The sequence below is a fragment of the Martes martes genome, assembly GCF_963455335.1.
Source record: "Martes martes genome assembly, chromosome: 6".
NCBI lineage: Eukaryota > Metazoa > Chordata > Mammalia > Carnivora > Mustelidae > Martes > Martes martes.
The window spans coordinates 115350835-115369854 of NC_137893.1; the positions used below are offsets into that span (position 1 = coordinate 115350835).

The window sequence follows — 19020 nt, forward strand, 5'->3', positions numbered from 1 at the left end:
ATAAATATCATACTAGAAAGATTTTTCGGCACACATCTCCCCCTCTACTATGGAAACTTTTTTTCTTCCTTCTAAATTCAGACAAATGTGCAAGTATCACTATAGGTTTTTTTTATTTTTACGGTCTATTCCTCCATTTTGGAAATAATGTCATGAAAATAAGGCAAATTTATGCAAAAACTAGAACTCGAGTTTTGATTTAGGAACCTCAAAAAATATCCTTCAGAGCAGCAAGGGACTTAAAACTGATTCTAAAAACTCATCACACTTGAAACATTGTTAGCTTTCTTTTAATATTTTCACTAACTCAAATACCTTGTTTTAATGTTTATGTAACACTTTTTTTAAAGGATCACAAAATGATTTGACTATTTGCAACTATATATAGTATTTTTAAGTGGAATTTAGTTTCTTATAATAACATTTTCATACTTACGGGACAAACATCAAATGTCATTAATACAACTGTTACAACTGTGTACAATGTAACCAATCCCCAACTTTTCAGATTTTAAATATTACTCTCAAAGAGGCTCAAAACACAAATGACATATTAAACATTCTAACAACAGATTAATATGCTGAATGGAAAAGAGTTATTTGATTGACCATATACTTTGCCTTACACAACTTAATAGTTCAAGAACTTTTATGCAAATTGAGTATTTTCATGAAAATCTCATTCAGACAGGAAAAGTGTATTTGTGACAGAATTTATTTGGGACACTAGCTATGTGGCTGGAACTCAAGAGCATAGAAACACATATACTGGATACCTGCCATTCTTGATCAGTCTAATTCCTGCTGCAAAACTTCTAAACTACTAGAGCAAAAATGTTTTTCACAATTGCTTTAATTTTTATTAGCCTGATGAAAACTATAATGCAAACAATGCAGAAATTCACTTAGACATGCAATCTAAAAATTCAAACCGATTTGTGATTAAAATGTGAAATGCAATTAATCTTCATTTGCTGTAAGCCCATTTGAAAATAGAATGATTTTGTAACATATTTCTTCACTGAAGCTTTTAAAAGCCACAGTGGTGTCGGTTAACGTATTTCTTTGACTGCAAATGCAGTCAATACATCTGTATCAAGAGCAATAGTTATCTCATATTGATTACATAAATATTACATGTGGATTATTTTATTACATGTGAAATTATTTTCCCAAGCCTCATTAGAATATTGTCACCATGAATTTACCTTCACTACTTTTGTGTTTGAAAATTTCAGTAACTGGGGCGCCTGGGTGGCTCAGTGGGTTAAGCCTCTGCCTTCAGCTCACGTCATGATCCCAGGATCCTGGGATCAAGCCCCACATCAGGCTCTCTGCTCAGCAGGGAGCCTGCTTCTCCCCCTCTATCTGCCTGCCTCTCTGCCTGCTTCTGCCTATTTGTGATTTCCTCTCTGTCAAATAAATAAATTAAAAATCTTTAAAAAAGAAAGAAAGAAAAGAAAATTTCAGTAACATGTTTTTGAAGTTATCATTAACTAGCTTTTAACTCCTTTCAAGCAAATACAAAATAAACAAATCCTATATTACATTTTAACTATTTCCAATTACCATCAGTCAACTTTGCTTGCTGCTCCAATTAAAAGGCTTTTACAATAATTGTGTTCATAGGCTTCATATCCAGAAAAAAAGCCCCCTACAAACATATCCTATAAACATGACTACAGATGCATATAACAGGTATTACTATGTCTTCACAATCTTTGGTTTGCATAGTCTGTGACTACAGACATACACATATATGACATACACATATATTTTATAGTAACACTTAGTGTATTACTAAATAATAAATTACCCCCAAGTTTGGTGGCTTCAACAAGATTTATTATCTCACAGTTTCTGTGAGTCAGGAACTGGGAAGCTGGATAGTTGAGTGGTTCTGGCTCAGAGTCTCTCAGGAGGATGCAGTCCAGATACTGGCCTTCGCTACAGTCATTTGAAAGCCCAACTGAGGCTGGAAGATCCGCTTCTAGGATGGCTGCCTCACACGGCTTTGGCAGGCCCCAGTTCTTCATAATGTGGGCTTCTCTGTAAGGCTGCTTCTGAGTCTTCTCAACAGAGCTGTCCCTAAGGCAGTGGTTCTCAACAGAGGGCAGTTTCCCCCCAAGGGGTACCTGACAATGTCTGAGTCATTTTTGGCTGCTACACCTGGAGTGCGTGGAGTGTGTGGAGTGGGCACTGGCATCTAGTGGGTAAAGGCCAGGGTTACTGCTAAACATCATTCACAACAAAGAATTATCTGGCCCAAAATGTCAATAGTGCTGAGGTTGAAAAACTGCTCTAGAGCAAATGATTTCAGAGAAACATTCAGAGAAAGAGCAAGATAGGGGCCATATATCTTTCATGACCTACCCTCAGAATCACATTCCATGCTTACTACCACATTCCATATATTAGAGAAGTAAGTACCACCTTCACTGAAGGTGAGGATTATTAGCTCCACCTCTTTAAAGGAGACGTATCTAATAATTTATGGTCATATTTTTAAAACTTTGCAACATGCTTTTGTTGTTGTTGTTGTTGTTTTAAACAAAATACTGAAATTTTCGAGATATTTCACTTACTTTTGGGAATGCTATTTAAGAATCTTTTTACTGCTCTGGAAAAATCACTGGAATTCCATTTAACAAAGCTACCTTTGCTTCCTAGTGAATGGTCTCTGCAGTATTTTGATGACCTAATCTCAAAAAATTCTATTAAGCATAAACATATGCAGTCTGATACAGAGAAAAATAAACTAGTAGTCAAAAGACTTGAGTTCTAGTTTTGGTTCTGGCAAACACTTCCTAGCAGTGTTCTGGGGCAAAGCTTCTACAAGCCTGTTTCCAAATAAATAAAATGGGTGCGTCACCAGCTCTGCTTATCTCACAATGCTGTTTTGAGGCTTAAATAAGATAATTATGTGACAGTACCTTATGAACTATAAAAGGCAGGTAGTTTTAAGCGTTCAAGGTTGAAATAACATGCTATTATAAAATAGTTTCATGACAGCTTCCAGCATGGGGTTTACCACACAGTAGATTCTCAATATATATATTTAGATCTATTACTCTCAAATTTGAAGTTGAGTAAACCTCTGAAATGACAGTAAAATATAATTGAGGGACCAAATCCTTGATCATTTGTTTTCATGATATGGATAACGAACATGTAGTTTCTACAAGTTAAAATGTACAAGTAAAATTATTCAGCAATTATTAGACAGGATCTAAGACTACAATCAGCAACATAATGTAGCCAATACTTTATAAACAGTGAATTAAAAAAAAAAAAATCCCTTTATTATTTGTCTCCAAATCCAAACTCTGAGGAAGAGCAGAAGCTATTGGTGATCTGCATATCCTCAGAATCTAGCCCAGGGCCTGGAACATAATTCAAGATTAATAAGTATATACCAAAGCAGATAATGCTTGACCTCAAGGAACAGTGAAGTCTCAGTGGAGACTCAGAATAAACAGACACTCACATAAACAAATCACTGAAGACTTTTAAAAGCAATACATTTGCTTCCTCTAATCCATTCTATACACTCCAGTCAGATCAGTTTTAAAACACTTTTCCTCAATACTTTAAAAACTCAAGAAATTTTAACAGCTTTCCATGGCCTAGGAAAATGCCGTGCCTTAGCCCTACTCCATGGGTACTTCTTCATTTCTGGGTGTAGGATCCAAGCATCTGTATTTAAAAACTCCACACTGATTCTGAAGCACAACCAGAATAAGAACCACAACTGGGTTCAAGCTACCTGAGATATTCAGGCCAGTCCATCTCATAACTAATTCCCTTAGTTGTGTTTTCTCCTGCTCCCTAAAATATGCTTCTTTTCCTCTTCTCCAAATATTATCCACCTTTCAAAATAACCTTCAAATCCTTTTTCTTCCATGAAACCATTCTAACTACTATAGCCCACAATGCCCCACATCTCTACACAGATCAATACCTTTTTATATACACAGTTCACTTCGATTTTATGTCTATTTCTTTGTTTATTTGTTTGTTTTAATAGGCTCCATGGCAGGGCTTGAACTCATGACCCTGAGATCAAGATTGAGCTGAGATTGAGAGCCGGTTGCTTAACCAACTGAGCCACCCAGGTGCCCCTTCTGTCTATTTCTTTTAACACTGATAGGCATTTAATACTGATGGATGACCAACAGATTTTCTTCACTACGTTAAATCTAAAGCACAGGCAAATACATATACACACACATTTCAAATTTTCAAAATCATGTTGCCTTAACAGAGTTACAGAAAGTTACAGAAATCTTCAGGTAATTGGCTGGTTCCCTCATTGTAATTTTCATGACCACTGTCATTCATCAGTGCTAATGAAAGCTTTCTTCAAATATCACACCTTCACAACTCTAAGCCTGAATCATACAAGTTTATAACATCAATCTATTCCCAGGGTAATTAGTGCTACATCTGAGATCATCCTCAAACAATGTTAAGAAAAATAACCAAGGAAAAGCATGAAACATTACATCTCAATAGATCTTAAAACCAAAGGGTTAGATATTCTTGAGATAAGGTTTAGAAATACAAATTTAGACACACAATGTATGAACAAAGCCCCTGCTGAGACTGTATCATATGATGAACTGTGCTTGGGTGGCACAGTTGGTTAAGCGTCTTCGTTTTGGCTCAGGTAATGATCTCAGGGTCTGGGGATCAAGCCCTGAATTAGGCTCTGTACTCAGCATGGAGTCTGTTTGAGACACTCTCTCTTTCCCTCTGCCCCTCCCACTCATGCTGTATCTGTCTGTCTGTCTGTCTCTCTCTCTCTCTCTCTCTCTCTCTTTAGGGTTTAATAAAACCTTAACAAAAAAAAAAAGAAGAAGAAGAAAAAGAACACGCACAGAAAGTATTGTTTTTCTATCTTTCTGCTAGTGGAAGGTTCAAGTTATCCTATCTAGGTTTTCCTCAGAGCCAATCGACCCAAATACATAGGGTTATATAAGTAGTTCTCAACAAGGGTGATTTTGTCCCCAGGGGACATATGGCAATGTCTAGAGACATTTTTGGCTGTCACAACTGGAGGTTGCTCCTGACATCTAGCAAGTAGGGTACAAGGATACTGCTAAATATCCTATAATCCACAAGATAGTCAGCCACCCCAAACAATTATCCCACCAAAATGTCAGTAAGTTGAGTAACCCTAGGTTATATTATATTTGGAACTTGACAGATGTTCATAATACTTACTGTTTTCTTAATTTGCTATTTCCCCCTTTTGCTCCCTTTAGCATTGATACCATTTAACTTACTGAGATCGCTAATTTCAAAGCAGATCATTCAAAGAATAAGGCACATAACATCTAGTACACATAACATTTTGTTCCTAAACTAGGAACAAAAAAATGAAGCAAGATAAACTTAAAATGTCAAATGAGAAAATTATTAGAAGTTTATCAATATAAGATGCCAACACCAATATTTCACTTCAGTTTAATACAAAAATCATTAAGAAGCTGAAGAAGATAACTAAGATTTTCCCAGCATTTGGTTGCCTGGAGAAGAAAACATAAATAGAAACTTATTATGCAAAAGTCTAAGTTTGAGAAGGCTCAAGCTAGATAAAGCCCTATATGGATTTGACAGAAGGGGGGGGGATACCTTTTGGAGGATATTAAGAATAATGCAATTATTTCTGTAAGTAAAGTTACATCTACTACAAAGATGATGAAATACAAGAAAGAATTCAATATACACTTGCATAAATCAGACACTTCAAGCTGAGTGTCACAGGACGGACTAAGGGCACGATTAGGGCACTTAATTTGTAGGTGAAGAAGACTATCGCAGCAGAGACACCGCCCCAAGTGGAATTAAAGGGCTGGGTTAAGGCTCTAAAGGACCCTTACCCTGACAGTCCCCTGCTTCCCCTAACACATAGCCTCCATGAGCCCTGGGCAGATCAAAAGAAGAAGTTCTGACCTGTTGTGGGCACATGCTGATGTCATCACTTTCTAGATTTGAATCATCAGATGGGAAGGCTTCTCTGACACAGATTTCCAACATATATCCTTGCACAGGGTTTCCCTAGATATAAAGTAACCAGTATCACTAGTCAAGGGAGACAAAAGAATCTAAAAGAAAATTTCAAAGGAAGCCATTAGAAACATAAAGGTGGATGTGAAATGGCAACTTAAGCGAAAGAATGCAGAAAAGAAAGCTACCAAGATATTACTTACAAAGTAATCTCTGAGGAAACAAGGTAACATGTCCCTAGACTGATACTTTTGAAAGCAGTCACCCTTCCTGCCTTTTTATTTTTATAAACATAACATCTAGTACAGTGCTTAATACAGGCAATACTGAATTAATGAACTTAAGAAAACAAAGAGGACAACTGGTATGCTTTTTGCCTTTTTGTTTTTTTTTTTTTGACATAGTTGTGTTGTGTGATGCCTCCACGCGGGACCATAAGCTTGGAAAAGCATACTTGTGGGTAGACTGACAGTAAGACACACATACATACCTCCTTCATGTCACAGGCATAGTGATAATACCACAAAGGCCTAGAGCTTTTGAGGAAAACAAGGAAATCTATAACAACATCATTCAAAGTAACAGGAGCCAACGTGTTCAGGGTCTAAAGTTACTCAGACAGCAGCTAGACAAAATAAACATTTGTTCTATTACCTTTTTGTTATGTTACCATGGGAATCTGTGCTTAGGAACACTTATTTTCCCCAACTAGATTATAGAGCAGTAAAAGGGGGAGAGCGTTCATGAAAGAGGAGAGAAGCCTGTGTATCTATAAAGGCAGGTAAGACAATAAACCCTATAAGATTTTATAGGGTCACGTATGTGTAGAATTGTTTAATCATAACCTATTCAAGTTAGCAGAGAAGCCCTTGGGGCCTCACAACCAAAACATTAGTAACAGGTAACAATAATCAGACCTCTACTAAAATTACTATAATGGGGTAAGGTGGAGGAATGTAAAGCAGATGCAGGGTCAAATAAAACACAAAATAAATGAGATCTTAAATGCTGAAGGAAGGTAAAAATGTCTTTCAAAATATGACCCAATTGTAAGAAAAAACCTAGAAGCCCAAAGAAGTTAGAAAACATTCAAACTGCCAGCAAGCTAATCTTCTTTTGTCAGCAGAAGTCTAGAGCTAATCTCTTCACTCCCTTCCTTTTGGCAACAGAACCCTGAAAAAGTGAAGTAAGCCCATGTTATTTAAAGAGCTGGACTGGAATACCCTGAATTTCTAGGGCCCAACAGAAGTACCAGCTCTAGTATTCTGAGCCTTCTGGAATGAGAGTTGTGCACATGGGTTGGGGCTATGCACCAATTCATCAGACTCCCCCATTCTACCCTAAACTACAATTAGCACCTCTAATGGGTAGGGAATAGAACTAAAAAATAAGAGACCCCAGAGAAGAGTTATCCATTAAAACATAAATTAGATCATGTGTCTCTCCTCTGGTCATAACCCTCCATGGCCTCCCCTCTCGCCCAGAGTAAAAGGCACAGTTCTTAGGAAAGCAAGGCCCTTCATGATCCCTGCACATTTGCAGCCCCGCCCCCCCACCCTCTTCTATTACTATTTGGCCCCTGGATCATTCAGTGCTGGCCAGACTGGTCTCCTAGCTATCCTGGAGAAAGAGGCCTTTGCCTTGAGGCCTTTGCACCTCCTGATTCCTTAGTCTGGAATGTTCTTCCCTCCCCACCCAAGTCCAACCCGTGCTCTACATCACCTCCTGCAGGTCTTTGCTCAGCTGTCACTTCATCACTGAGGCCTACCCTGACTAAAAGGGCCCGCTTAAAAGGACAACACAGCCATCCCAGTATTCCCTCTCCTTTCCTTGCTTCATTTTCCCCATAGCAACAATCACCTGACATACTATAAATTTTATTTATTACCTATTTCCACTGTCATCCCCCTTAGAATATAGCTTCTTATGGGCAGAAATTTTCATCTGTTCTTACTCCATCTCCAAGACCTGAAAAATGACTCATACATAGTAGGTGCTCCAAGTATCCATATAACACACAGTCCTGTCCTCAAGGACATTAGCATGAATCCCTCTTTCTCTCCATTTGCTTTCACAATTCTTACAATACTCCAAAGTTCAGATAGTGGTACTGAAATAACCATTTGTCCAAAACCAAAACTTAGGGGTCATCCTAGGCTGCTCTTTTCTGTATTCTTTCTCCCCTGACCTTCAGCCTAGGAGTCATGTCAAAAATCCAAGACCTATTTGTCAAAACTGCAGAATTTACAGACCAATATTTTCCTCTTTACTATAATAAACTCTTAACAGGCTGAAATGCTAGAAACTGGTTTGTTTTATAAATTTTTAACACACAAGCACTTAATTTATGGAAACCCTGTGCAAAGACAAACGTCTAATACTGAAAGCTTTATTTACATAAAAATTAAAAAAAAAAAACACCTCAAGTTTAAAGAGGTTTTTTTGTTTGTTTTTGTTTTGGGGTTTTTTTGTCCTGAAGAAATATGTGCATGACTTCCAAGTACATGGTGACCGTGATACAAAAATCCCTAGGTTCCCTAAGCCAGGAAACCCACTTTACAGTGAGGTTTTTACTGAGCATTATATAAGGATACCTCTTGTACAGGAACAAATCAATAACAAATTTCACAGTAAAGAGCAAAAATCTAATGTATTTTCAAAGGCCTGGAGAGGCAATTTTTTTCTATTAATATTCTCTACTTATATAACACAAACATGTACAAATAGTACCAACTTTACAACATGTACACTGAAGAATTTCAAACCAACATGATTCATAAATTCAGAAATTAAATATTTGCACTGTCTAATAATTAGTGGGGAAAAAATGTGATCTGGGCAATGAGTTCATTTTTGGTCTATCAATTCTGAGGAAGAGGTATACTTTAACAAGTTAAGTCATTAACCCTCAGATTAGCTAGGAAATGACGCTGGTGGGATTGATTCTGTACAGTCATAGCTCTATTGCAAGTGACCCAGCAACCCCTTTCTTCACAACAAGAGGGATAAATGCAAACAGCACAAAAGAAGGTACTATCACACAAACTCAACAGCCTGTATATAGAGCAAAGACAACTAAAGTGTTGAAACCCCAGAACCAAATCCAAAGAACCACTGACAAGTAAGCCATTCCTTCTAGAAATGAATACAGTTCTTCTTCTACATAACTGGGTTAATAACAGAGAATCAGTAAAGACTGAATGATGATGCTTTCAATGAAAATATAGTGTAAAATCCCATAAAAATGCTAATTTATACTAAAATGAGAATGATCTAGCCCAGTGAATTCTTCCACCTTTGAATCCAAAGCTTCAGGGGTTCAGGACCATCTGCACTATTGCCCATGCAAGTTCATGAAAGAGTCAACATACAAATCATCTCTAAAGCTGAGTTAGAGGGAAATAAAAAAAGAGTACTCTTCAGTATCAAGAAATTAAACTGGCAGAACTGAAAAGCCAGAGGTTCAGAATACCCTTATTTTAAAGTAGAGCCAGTATATAAAGCATATACACAAGCCAGTAGAAAAGCACCAGTAAGAAAATGGGATTCAATAAATAAAATATGACTTCATAACAAATCTGAGGGTTTTTTTTTAAAAGATTTTATTTATTTACTTGACAGAGAGAGAAAGAGAACATAAGTAGGCAGAGAGGGAGGCAGAGAGAGAGGGGGAAGCAGGCTCCCTGCTGAGCAGAGAGTCTGATGTGGGTCTCCATCTCAGGACCCTGAGATCATGACCTGAGCCGAAGGCAGAGGCTTTAACCCACTAAGCCACCCAGGCGCCCCAAATCTGAGTTCTTTTTTAAGAATCTTTTATATCGGGGGTGCCTGGGTGGCTCAGCCTTTAAGCGTCTGCCTTCGGCTCAGGTCATGATTTCAGGGTCCTGGGATTGAGCCCCATATCGGGCTCCCTGCTTGGTGGGAAGCCTGCTTCTCCCCCTCCCACTCCCCCTTCTTGTGTTCCTGCATTCACTATCTCTCTGTCAAATAAATAAATAAAATCTTTAAAAAAATCTTTACATATCAATAATATAAATACTTGTTATTAGATTTAAATATTTATTTGTTTGTACTGGTGACATGCAGCCAATCACCTTACCTTTGGTTACAAAGAAAAGCAAATGGGAAGAAAGATCAGTATGGGTCTATTATCGCCACTAGAAAAATAAAGGGCAAGCCTCTCTTAATGATCAGGAGTCAAGAAAGTCATCTTTGCATAGTCAACAACGATGTTTTTCATTTATCTGTACCCTGGCTCATCCCAAAAGAAAAAAAAAGATTTAAAACTGTAAATGGCTATTAACACTAAAACTTAGCTTTGTTTATTTATATTACATTTACGTATATGTAGTCTTATTACACAAAGCATTTAGGAAGCTGGATTTGATTTCTTAGTAAATTTTGCCATCCTCTTACTAAAAATTGTGTATATGCTTTATATACTGATGATAAATAGAAATTACACAGCAAAATGCCTAGAACATAGTAAGCAATCCATAAAATAGTTATTATTCACATTAGGCTATAAGCTTGAGGAGGGAATAGATTATCTCACTCTGTCTTGCTCAGCACTCTAGCTCATGAAACCTAGCCCGTTATCTAGTCCATAGCCAGTACTCAATACTGTAGAATAAACAAATGACTATGACTTAAGAGTAATTCTCAACTCTCACCTCTTTTATGGTGACCAGGGCCCCACCTCCTCTAATCAACAGCAAGGGTCTGGAAAAACCATACCCAGAGGAAAGGCATTTAAGTTCCTGTTTGTATTTCCTTAAATTCACCACAAAGAGTCCCCCCTTCTGTCCCAAAACCAAAAAATCAATGCTTTGCAACAAAGTATTCTTAAACAATACTTTTGCTTCATTTCCCCTCACAGACAATGCACAAAGTTCCTTAAAACTGCAAGACTTATTTAGTTCCCTTTACCCCTTAAAAAGGAAAGGCATATTTCTAAAACCTTATCGATTCTCAATTTCTAGTCTGATTCCTCGATTTTGGATTCATAGTTGGTTATCATACAGGATGCTATTTGCTTTTCTACCATATACTTAGCACAAATTAAAATAACGAAAATAGGCTTAATATTAAAAAACTTAAGTTATACATCAAAGCATATCACATATCACACTTTGGAACAATCAAATTAGGAAACTGACACCTATTTCAGTGAGGTTGCATCCCTTAAAATGCTTTCAGGGATTCTTTTTTGGAACAGACTTCAGATCCAGTTCTACAAGTCACACAAGAAATTCGGTCATTACTTTATAGTTACAACTCCTATTTGACCTAAAACAGTATGACCAATCTGAATGCCTAATCTTTTTCACCAGACTTGAGTACAAGTTCTCTAAATTATTTGAATTCAGTTTGATTGTGTTATTTCCTAAAATCAAATCTTTTCTCAAAGGATGATGGTAGTGAAAAATAACAGAGGCTCCAGAATGGATACTAAGAGAAATTTAAAAGGGAAAAAAAAAAAACAAAAAACAAACCAAAAAAAGCAGTTTTCTGCAATACCCAAAAAACTAATTGAAAGAACAACTTCAAATAATTCTGAATGAGATACCACTTAATTGTAAATCTAAATTCCAGTATTTCCAATCCAAAGTCAGTTACATTTGTTTACAGTCAATTGTCACATAATATCAGATGTATTTTCCTCCATCATTATACCATAGGTTACAATTTAAATCCCTTAACAGAATTACTACTAAAAAAAAAGACACATAAGAAACTCAACAGTGGTTGTCTCTGAGGAAAGGAATAGCATGGTTGGAGAACAAGAAGGAAAGGATACCTTTCATTAAATATCCTTTTATGCCTTTTGAATTTTATACAATGTGAACACATGACCTATTTTTAAAAATCTGTTTGGCAAAATTACTTCCAAGTGTCAGATACTGCTGGCTTCTATAAGCCAGAAAAGTATAGTACTGAAGAAATGTAAAGGTCATTTTAATGACACTTCACTGTAAATCTGAATCTTCAGTTCCAGTGTAGAGCTATTCATACCAACAGCTGGAAAACCTTACAAGCATTTCTTTTCAAGTTCACTAAACTACCCAGAGTTGAGTTATTCTGCTGTATCATTTCATTAAAGTTTAAACATCAATGGAAACAAAAACCTGATACTACAAAAATTAATGTCAATTGAAGAATGAAAAATAAAGGTTAAAAAGTAAGCTATTATAAAGGAGCAATGATCTAAATAAATCTTTGAAAATTTGCAAATCAATCACACACACATATATACACATCTATAGAAAAATGTTGCAAATTCCCTTAAAATCTAAATTGACATATTTTTTTAAAAAATGGAGATGTCAAGCATGGAGCCATCCGCAACATTAACTCACACAGCTTGAACTAGAAGATGCAACGTGATCTGTTTCCTGACACAATTGCATAATCTCAATTACCCAGAAGATTCTACCAAACAGGAAATTCATGATGTGACTTCAAGAAACACAGGAATTATAAAGATTAACACATCCAAAAGTCTGGAATTTGTTCCAAAACAAAAAAATAATTTTATAGAGCCCTTTTCAAATGATGCATGCACATGAATACATGAATTAGTCTCAAATTAGCAGCTCTCAAGTTACAGTAAATCTAAAATTGAGTGTGTAATACCTAAATTAGTGAAATATTTCAGATCCAGAAATTTTATGGTATCAACTTAATTTAAAACACCTAGTGTGATTTAAAGATGGGAAGTGTCTCTTCCTTCCTCTGCTATAGACTATTCCTTCCTTTGCTATAGATCTTTAAATAACCATCGTGTACCTCAGGCTACAAATGCAGATAAGTTCCCTACAAAGTCTCTCACGGACTTTAAAAAAAAAAAAAAAAAAACTCAATATTCACAAGATGTACTGCAATTAAAAAATATTTACAGTACATCCCAGCATTGTTAGTAACTTCTTGCTCTTGAGCGCGTCCAGCGGATCTGAATCTCACTTGCTCCAAAGGGGAAAACTGTTTTGCCAAACAATACTTAAATGAGCAGCGGTATGTGACTAATCAGTGAGGCCGCCAGCTTCTCAAGCTGCAGTGTTCTTGCAGGCACTACCACCCACCCCCACTCTGCAAAAAGGAAATACGCTTTCAACCGAATCGGAAACACACCACTCAAGCTGGCACTGTGCTGGCCGAGATAAAGTCGGCATTCTAGGTTCCACGGGTCGCTGCTAATGCAAGTGCGAATTCAAAACGAATGCTTCTCAAAATGAGATTTCGAAAGAGGTTTGGAAAAAAAAAAAAAAAAAAACGGACAGAACGCCCTTCGTCGTCAGTTTTGTTCGGACAACCGCAGTCTCCCGGTCGAGCTTTGCCCTTCTGCTTCTCCCTGCAACTCCCCGGGCTTGTCTGCTTTGAGGGCGGGCTTTGGCGCCCAAAGTGGACGCACCTCCAGAGAGGATCTTTCTGCTCGATGCTGGCAGGGAGACCCCCGAAGAGGCACCCCCGCCCCCGTGCCAGCCCCCGGAGCAGCAACCCCCACAAGAAGGGCTTGCGCAAGGTGCGAGCCGGGGCCGAGCTCCAGCACCACAACCCACCGTGGACCTGCATCCTGCACACAGCTGACCGCCTACCTGGGGGTGCAGAGTGAGGGGTGCAAGGGGTACAGGGAGTGCAGGACAGGGGTCCAAGAGGCAGCGGTGCCCTCCCCCAAGGAAAATTCCTGCCGCTTGGTGCATCGCTGAGCTATGGGGGCACGCCTGGCTCTGGGGTATTAAGGGCCACTCAGCCCACCGCAGACCCAAGCCCGGTGACACTCACCACACGGAGCCATATGCACCAGAGCCCACCGGGGAGAGATTCTGGTAACGCTCGGGCACCTCCCAGATTGTCTTGTTCAGCTCCTGCCGGTAGAACGTGGGCCTCTCCTGAGACATCTTCCAGCGGCGGCCGCGGGGCTAGGAGGTGGCCCTGAGGGGCCCCGCCTGCGCCCGCTCCCGCTCCCCGGCCCTCGTCGCCCGCCCGGCCGGGCGGGGACCTGGAGCTGGCAGTCGGCGCAGGTGCGGCAGACGCGACCCCGCCGACTCCCGCGCGCGCGGCCCCTGTCAGCCGCAGCTGCTAGACGCGCCTCAGCGACGGGAGCGAGCCCGGCTAAGGGCAAGGGCACGCTCCGGAGCTCAAGGCTGCGCCCACCACGCTCTCCCTGCACGCTCTCCCAGACCAGGCCGACTCCCGGCTACGCCGCGGGACTACCGCTCCAGCTGCAACGCCCGCTGAGGTTCCAGTGGTCGCCGTTCCAGAGCCAGCGAACAGGAGCCTCTTGCCCTACTCTCGCGAGAGCAGCTCCCGGGACTCTCCGCGAGCCGAGATTTTACCCAATATGGAACCTGCCCACGGGAGGGGGTTGACGACGGGAGAGGATGGGAGGAGCACTTCTCGCGAGAAAAGAACAACAGCTGGACACCAGAGGCAAGAACTCTCCCGGACTTAAGGGCGCGAAGGCAGACCCGGGAAGGAAGGGATAAGCTGGCAATGTATGCTGCGTGCGCCCCACCGTGGTCGGCGGGGTAAGTGCCTGGCTCCGTGGTGGAAAGGGACAGTGACTAATAGGGTGTCGGGAAAAGAGCCAAAAGATCTTTGAACTGCCTGTAGTCACCAGCAGCCGAGCATCTGCTAAGCAGAACCCCCAATTTCCAAGAAATATTTACATTAAGAAAAGGAAGATTCTGGCCAGAAAGCCGTTGTATTCCATCTGCTCAAGGACATACGGCTTAATCTTCTGAATTGTGACGAACTCTATCCCAAAAGCAAATATTAGCCCTGCATTAAGGCTGAGGTTTTCCATCCAAACTCTCCTAGCGGTTCTTAAACTTTTCTGTGCAGAAGAATCACTTTAGATGTTTAAAAATGCAAAGTCTCAGGACCCACAGGGAGTCTAAGTGGATAGGTCCCTGACAGGCTCCAAGAATGCGCATTTTTACAAAATGCCCCAGGTAGTTCTGATTCAGGAAAGTCTCCAGTATCTCCCTTTGAAAGGGGTTTTGAAACATTACTCAGAGGGTTTGAAACTGATTTCTGCTCTGAAGCTTCCAGTGAAGACGATTTTAAGCATTTGATTCATGCCTCTCAGATTAAGGAGAGTAAGGCAGATAGTGGTCTTCTGGCAAGTCGATTGACCTTTCTTAGACCTTCGTTCTAGTTCTGGAAAAATAATTCCTGCAAAAATAATTCCTGCCTTACATTCCCACCTAATAGGGTCATTTATAAAGCTGAACAAAATAATAAGTGTGATTGGGCAAGATATTACAACCCCATACCTACCCCCATTTTTAAGTTTGTCACAATCTCTCTTAGAAATAACTGGGTCCAAGCCAGGACACTTCTCAACACTTAGCATGATTATTTTCTTTAGTGTTACGCATCCCTTGGAGTGCTCCAACTTTGCCTATCTTGTCCCAGCATCTTGCACAGTGCCTGGAACATAACTGGTACACCATAAATATTTATTGGACTAATTATGAATAATGACCATGATCTCAGTTTAGGAGGTAGTGCAGGATCCTCAGTTCTCCTTGAGGAAAAACAAAAACCAGAATCATGGATGATTCATGGAAAGCTTTTCTTTGGGGGATTCAGTGTGGCTTAGCCTGGATTCTCTTGCCTATGAAGACATCCTGCTTGAAAATGTTCCAAAATGCGGGTTAGGGAGCTTTCCAAGAAGTAATGAAGGTTGAAGGAGGAAGTAAGAGCAAGAAATATGACTGTAATATGGCAGGTAGGAGTGGGGAATCAAGGTAATGAGTGCATTGATAGAACGGAGGAAACTCGGCAGCAGGAATCCTAAGGAATTCATAAAATTATCCAAAAAATTGGGATAGTGAGGTGAGTGACTGAAAGGGCAAAGATGAAGTAAGCAGTACATTCAGTCACTCATTCAATAATTACGTACTCAGTACCTACTGGGTGCCAGGCGCTTCCCATTAAAGTCGATTCAAAAACAGAGGCAGTTGCTGCTTACATGAGATTTACAATTTATTGACCTCTTACTATATCCACATTGTTTATGCACTGATAATACAGATAAAAATCCCTGCCTTATGGAGGTGACAATCTACAAAAAGGAAGGACTAGGTAAAGTGAATGCGTTAGACATTAATACAGTAATCGAGCAGGTGTAAAACCGCTCTGGGCCAAGCAGGAATACAGGGCATAGTTAGAGTGAGTGACAGGGACTGAATCAACTTCAGAAGGTTAAAGGGCCGGGTTCTGAGGGGGAGCGCAGCAAGAGACCTGGGCAGAAGAGCGTCCTTCAGTGGGAGGAGCCAGGCTTGTGGGCAGAGAGCTAAGGTTGGAAACCTGAATGACCTTCTGATCTCCAGTTTCCTCCTTCGTCTTCTGATCTGACGACGTCGTAGGGTGACTTAAGTGAATGACTGTAAGTGAAGTGCAGGGCACAAGGCCTGGTATCTAGAAGGCCCCCAGCCAAGAGCAGTCAAACCCCAAAGCAAGTGGAGGCCTGGATGACACAGGTGAAGGGGCTTCCCCAGCCCGGGTACCACCACCACCCCCCCCACCTCCTCTCCCGGCTTCCTACTGCAACTGCCGGTGCTCCGGTTCCTCGCCCCATCTCCGGGCCCCCGCCCGCCAGAACGCCCGCGAATTCGGCAGCAACGGCTCGGGAACGGCCGGCGTCCGCGTCTACAGCGTCTCCAGCTGGGTCGGAGCAGCGTCCGACCCCAGCGCCAGCACTCGCGCCACGCTCCGGGAACCAGGTGGAGCCGCGGCCGGGAGCTGCAAGGGGCCGAGGGCCGCAGGTTTGAGCAGGACGCGAGCGTCCGGGTGCGGGGCACCAGGTCCTCGTTACCCTTCGAAGTCCCCGGGCGGGGGCTGTGTCCGTCATTCGCTGGGTCGGACCCTGTCGCGGGCGTTCAGTTAATATTTGCGAAATGAATGAATGACGGTGGTCCTCGAGAGCTTATCTCTCGGAGGCATCATCTCTACTCGTCAAAGGCAAGGACTAGAGGCAATGCGTGCGATTTGCAACCGAATCCTTGCAGACTCATCGGTCTGAGTTGTCTGCAGCCGGAGGCCTCTCCCTACCACCTCACCGTCTGTGCCCACAAGCGCCTTAAAGACCTCACTGCTCTGGTTCATTTGTTCCTACGGACTGAGCCCCTACTCCCACCTGCTATGGCCCCTTTTCTTTAACTCTTGTTAATGAATCAGTGTCCCCGTTTGAAGCCTTCTCCAACATCCGCACCCCGACCCAGAGTTTCTCTCCAACACACCCCACTGGGAATAGTCTCACCAAGACGCATTTAAAGTAGTTGTTCATGTGTACCGTGGTCAGCTCCTTGAGGGCCGTTCGCTTATTATTCATCCCCAGCCACCAGACAGTGTGACTGAAGGATATTAAAAGCGATGCACCTCGCTCGTGCCTTTGCTATATTCCAAATACATTCCCTATAAAAATGAGGTAGTAACGGGCAAAGGGCTATTGTGTTTGATGGAACTACATACAAATGCTTATTTGAAATTTTGTAAGTGAATTTTACCTTAGCATGATTATAGAGGATATAGGAAAGATGACGCTATGGGGCAAAAGATACTTGCAACTAAAGTAAGGTTCAGGATTTCATTATCTATCAGGTCAATAGTCAGAAAATTGGGTTGCATTTAAATTTTTTTATGCTTGGCTTTTTTTTTCATATTTTATTTATTTGACAGAGAGAAATTACAACTAGGCAGAGAGGCAGGCAGAGAGAGAGGAGGGGAGCAGAGAGACTGATGCGGGGCCCGATCCCAGGACCCTGAAGTGATGACCTGAGCCGAAGGCAGAGGCTTTAACCCACTGAGCCACCCAGGCACCCCTATGCTTGGCTTTTTAAAATACTTTCAACACATCATGTAAATGAATCAATGGATGGCTGGATAGATAGGAGTAGTATGGGGGATGCAGGGACTAGGTCAAAAGTCCCTGTTTTTAACAGTGCTCCCAAAGTTAGCACAGAAAGACTGACCAAGTAAAGATAATTGTCTTCTTTTACAGTGGCCCCCATACTTGACTGTGTATCTGAATCACCTGGAGCTTTTCTTAAACCAGCTCCTGGCCCATCCTCCGAGTTTCTGATAATTTAATTAAGTCTTGCTTGGTAGGGCCTGAGAATTTGCATTTCTAACACGTCCCCAGATGATGCTGGTGCTATTAGTGTGGGCCCTCAGTGTGGACTACATAGATTAAAATAATTTGTTAATTACTAGGGAAGCAGGATGCCCAGAATGACATTTGTAGAATAGGAAAATGAAACCTTAAAAACTCTGGGCCTGTGGTCATCCCACCTAAATATTTTGTTTGACGTCAGGAAGCATCAGGGAATTGTTTTTCTTTTTCTTTTTCTTTTTCTTTTTCTTTTTCTTTTCCTTTTCCTTTTCCTTTTGTAAGAGAGAGTGCACGAACAAGGGGTAGGTAGGGACAGAGAGAGAATCTCAAGCAGGCTCCATGCCCAGCACCAGCCCAACACGTGGCAAACCAACAATTGGGAGACTTAACCGACTGTGTCAGCCAGGCTCCCCCCAGAATTGTTTCTTAAGTGGACACTTAACCTTCAGGATAATGGGTAGAGCTCAGCATGTTGTTGATCACACTGTGGACAGCGGCCCATCACACTGATGCCTTCAGGAGTCAGTAACAGAGACTCCTCTCCCACCTTGCACTGTGTCTCAGCCAACAGGTACATTATTCCATCAGTATGGTTTGGTAACTTTTTTCTGAAATGCGCCACCTGCTCCACATCAAACTACATCTGCCTCTTGTAAATAGGAGCTTCTTGTCATCATACTTTGTTACAAGTGTCCTGCTAGGACATGTAAATGAAGCACTAGGGTTTCTAGGAAATCCACAAAGACATAACGAAGCTGGACAAACTCTAGAGATGACACACTCCAGACAACAACAGCAAAACCCAATAAGGAAATCATGCATTTTACCTCACTACCTTTGCCGGTTGTGTGACGAACCCTGAAAGACAGCTTTCCTGCAGCCCCTGC

The 19020-nt window shown here is 41.0% G+C and overlaps 2 protein-coding genes across 3 annotated transcripts in view; one reads left to right on the plus strand and one right to left on the minus strand.

The window, feature by feature from the left end:
- The window catches only part of MAPK14 (mitogen-activated protein kinase 14), a 77933-nt gene extending 63625 nt beyond the window's left edge, over nt 1–14308 (minus strand). Inside the window, exon 1 of one of the 2 annotated variants that reach the window (XM_080807274.1) lies at nt 13795–14308. In XM_080807274.1, coding sequence (XP_080663400.1) covers nt 13795–13910 — 116 coding nt within the window. In that variant the 5' untranslated portion in view covers nt 13911–14308. The remainder of the gene's footprint in view (nt 1–13794) is intronic. The other variant, XM_080807273.1, reaches the window with a different exon arrangement.
- Nucleotides 14309–14437: 129 nt separating this feature from the next.
- The window catches only part of SLC26A8 (solute carrier family 26 member 8), a gene marked incomplete at its 3' end in the record, with an annotated part of 77311 nt that continues 72728 nt past the window's right edge, over nt 14438–19020 (plus strand). Inside the window, exon 1 of the mRNA XM_080805932.1 lies at nt 14438–14540. Coding sequence (XP_080662058.1) covers nt 14510–14540 — 31 coding nt within the window. The 5' untranslated portion in view covers nt 14438–14509. The remainder of the gene's footprint in view (nt 14541–19020) is intronic.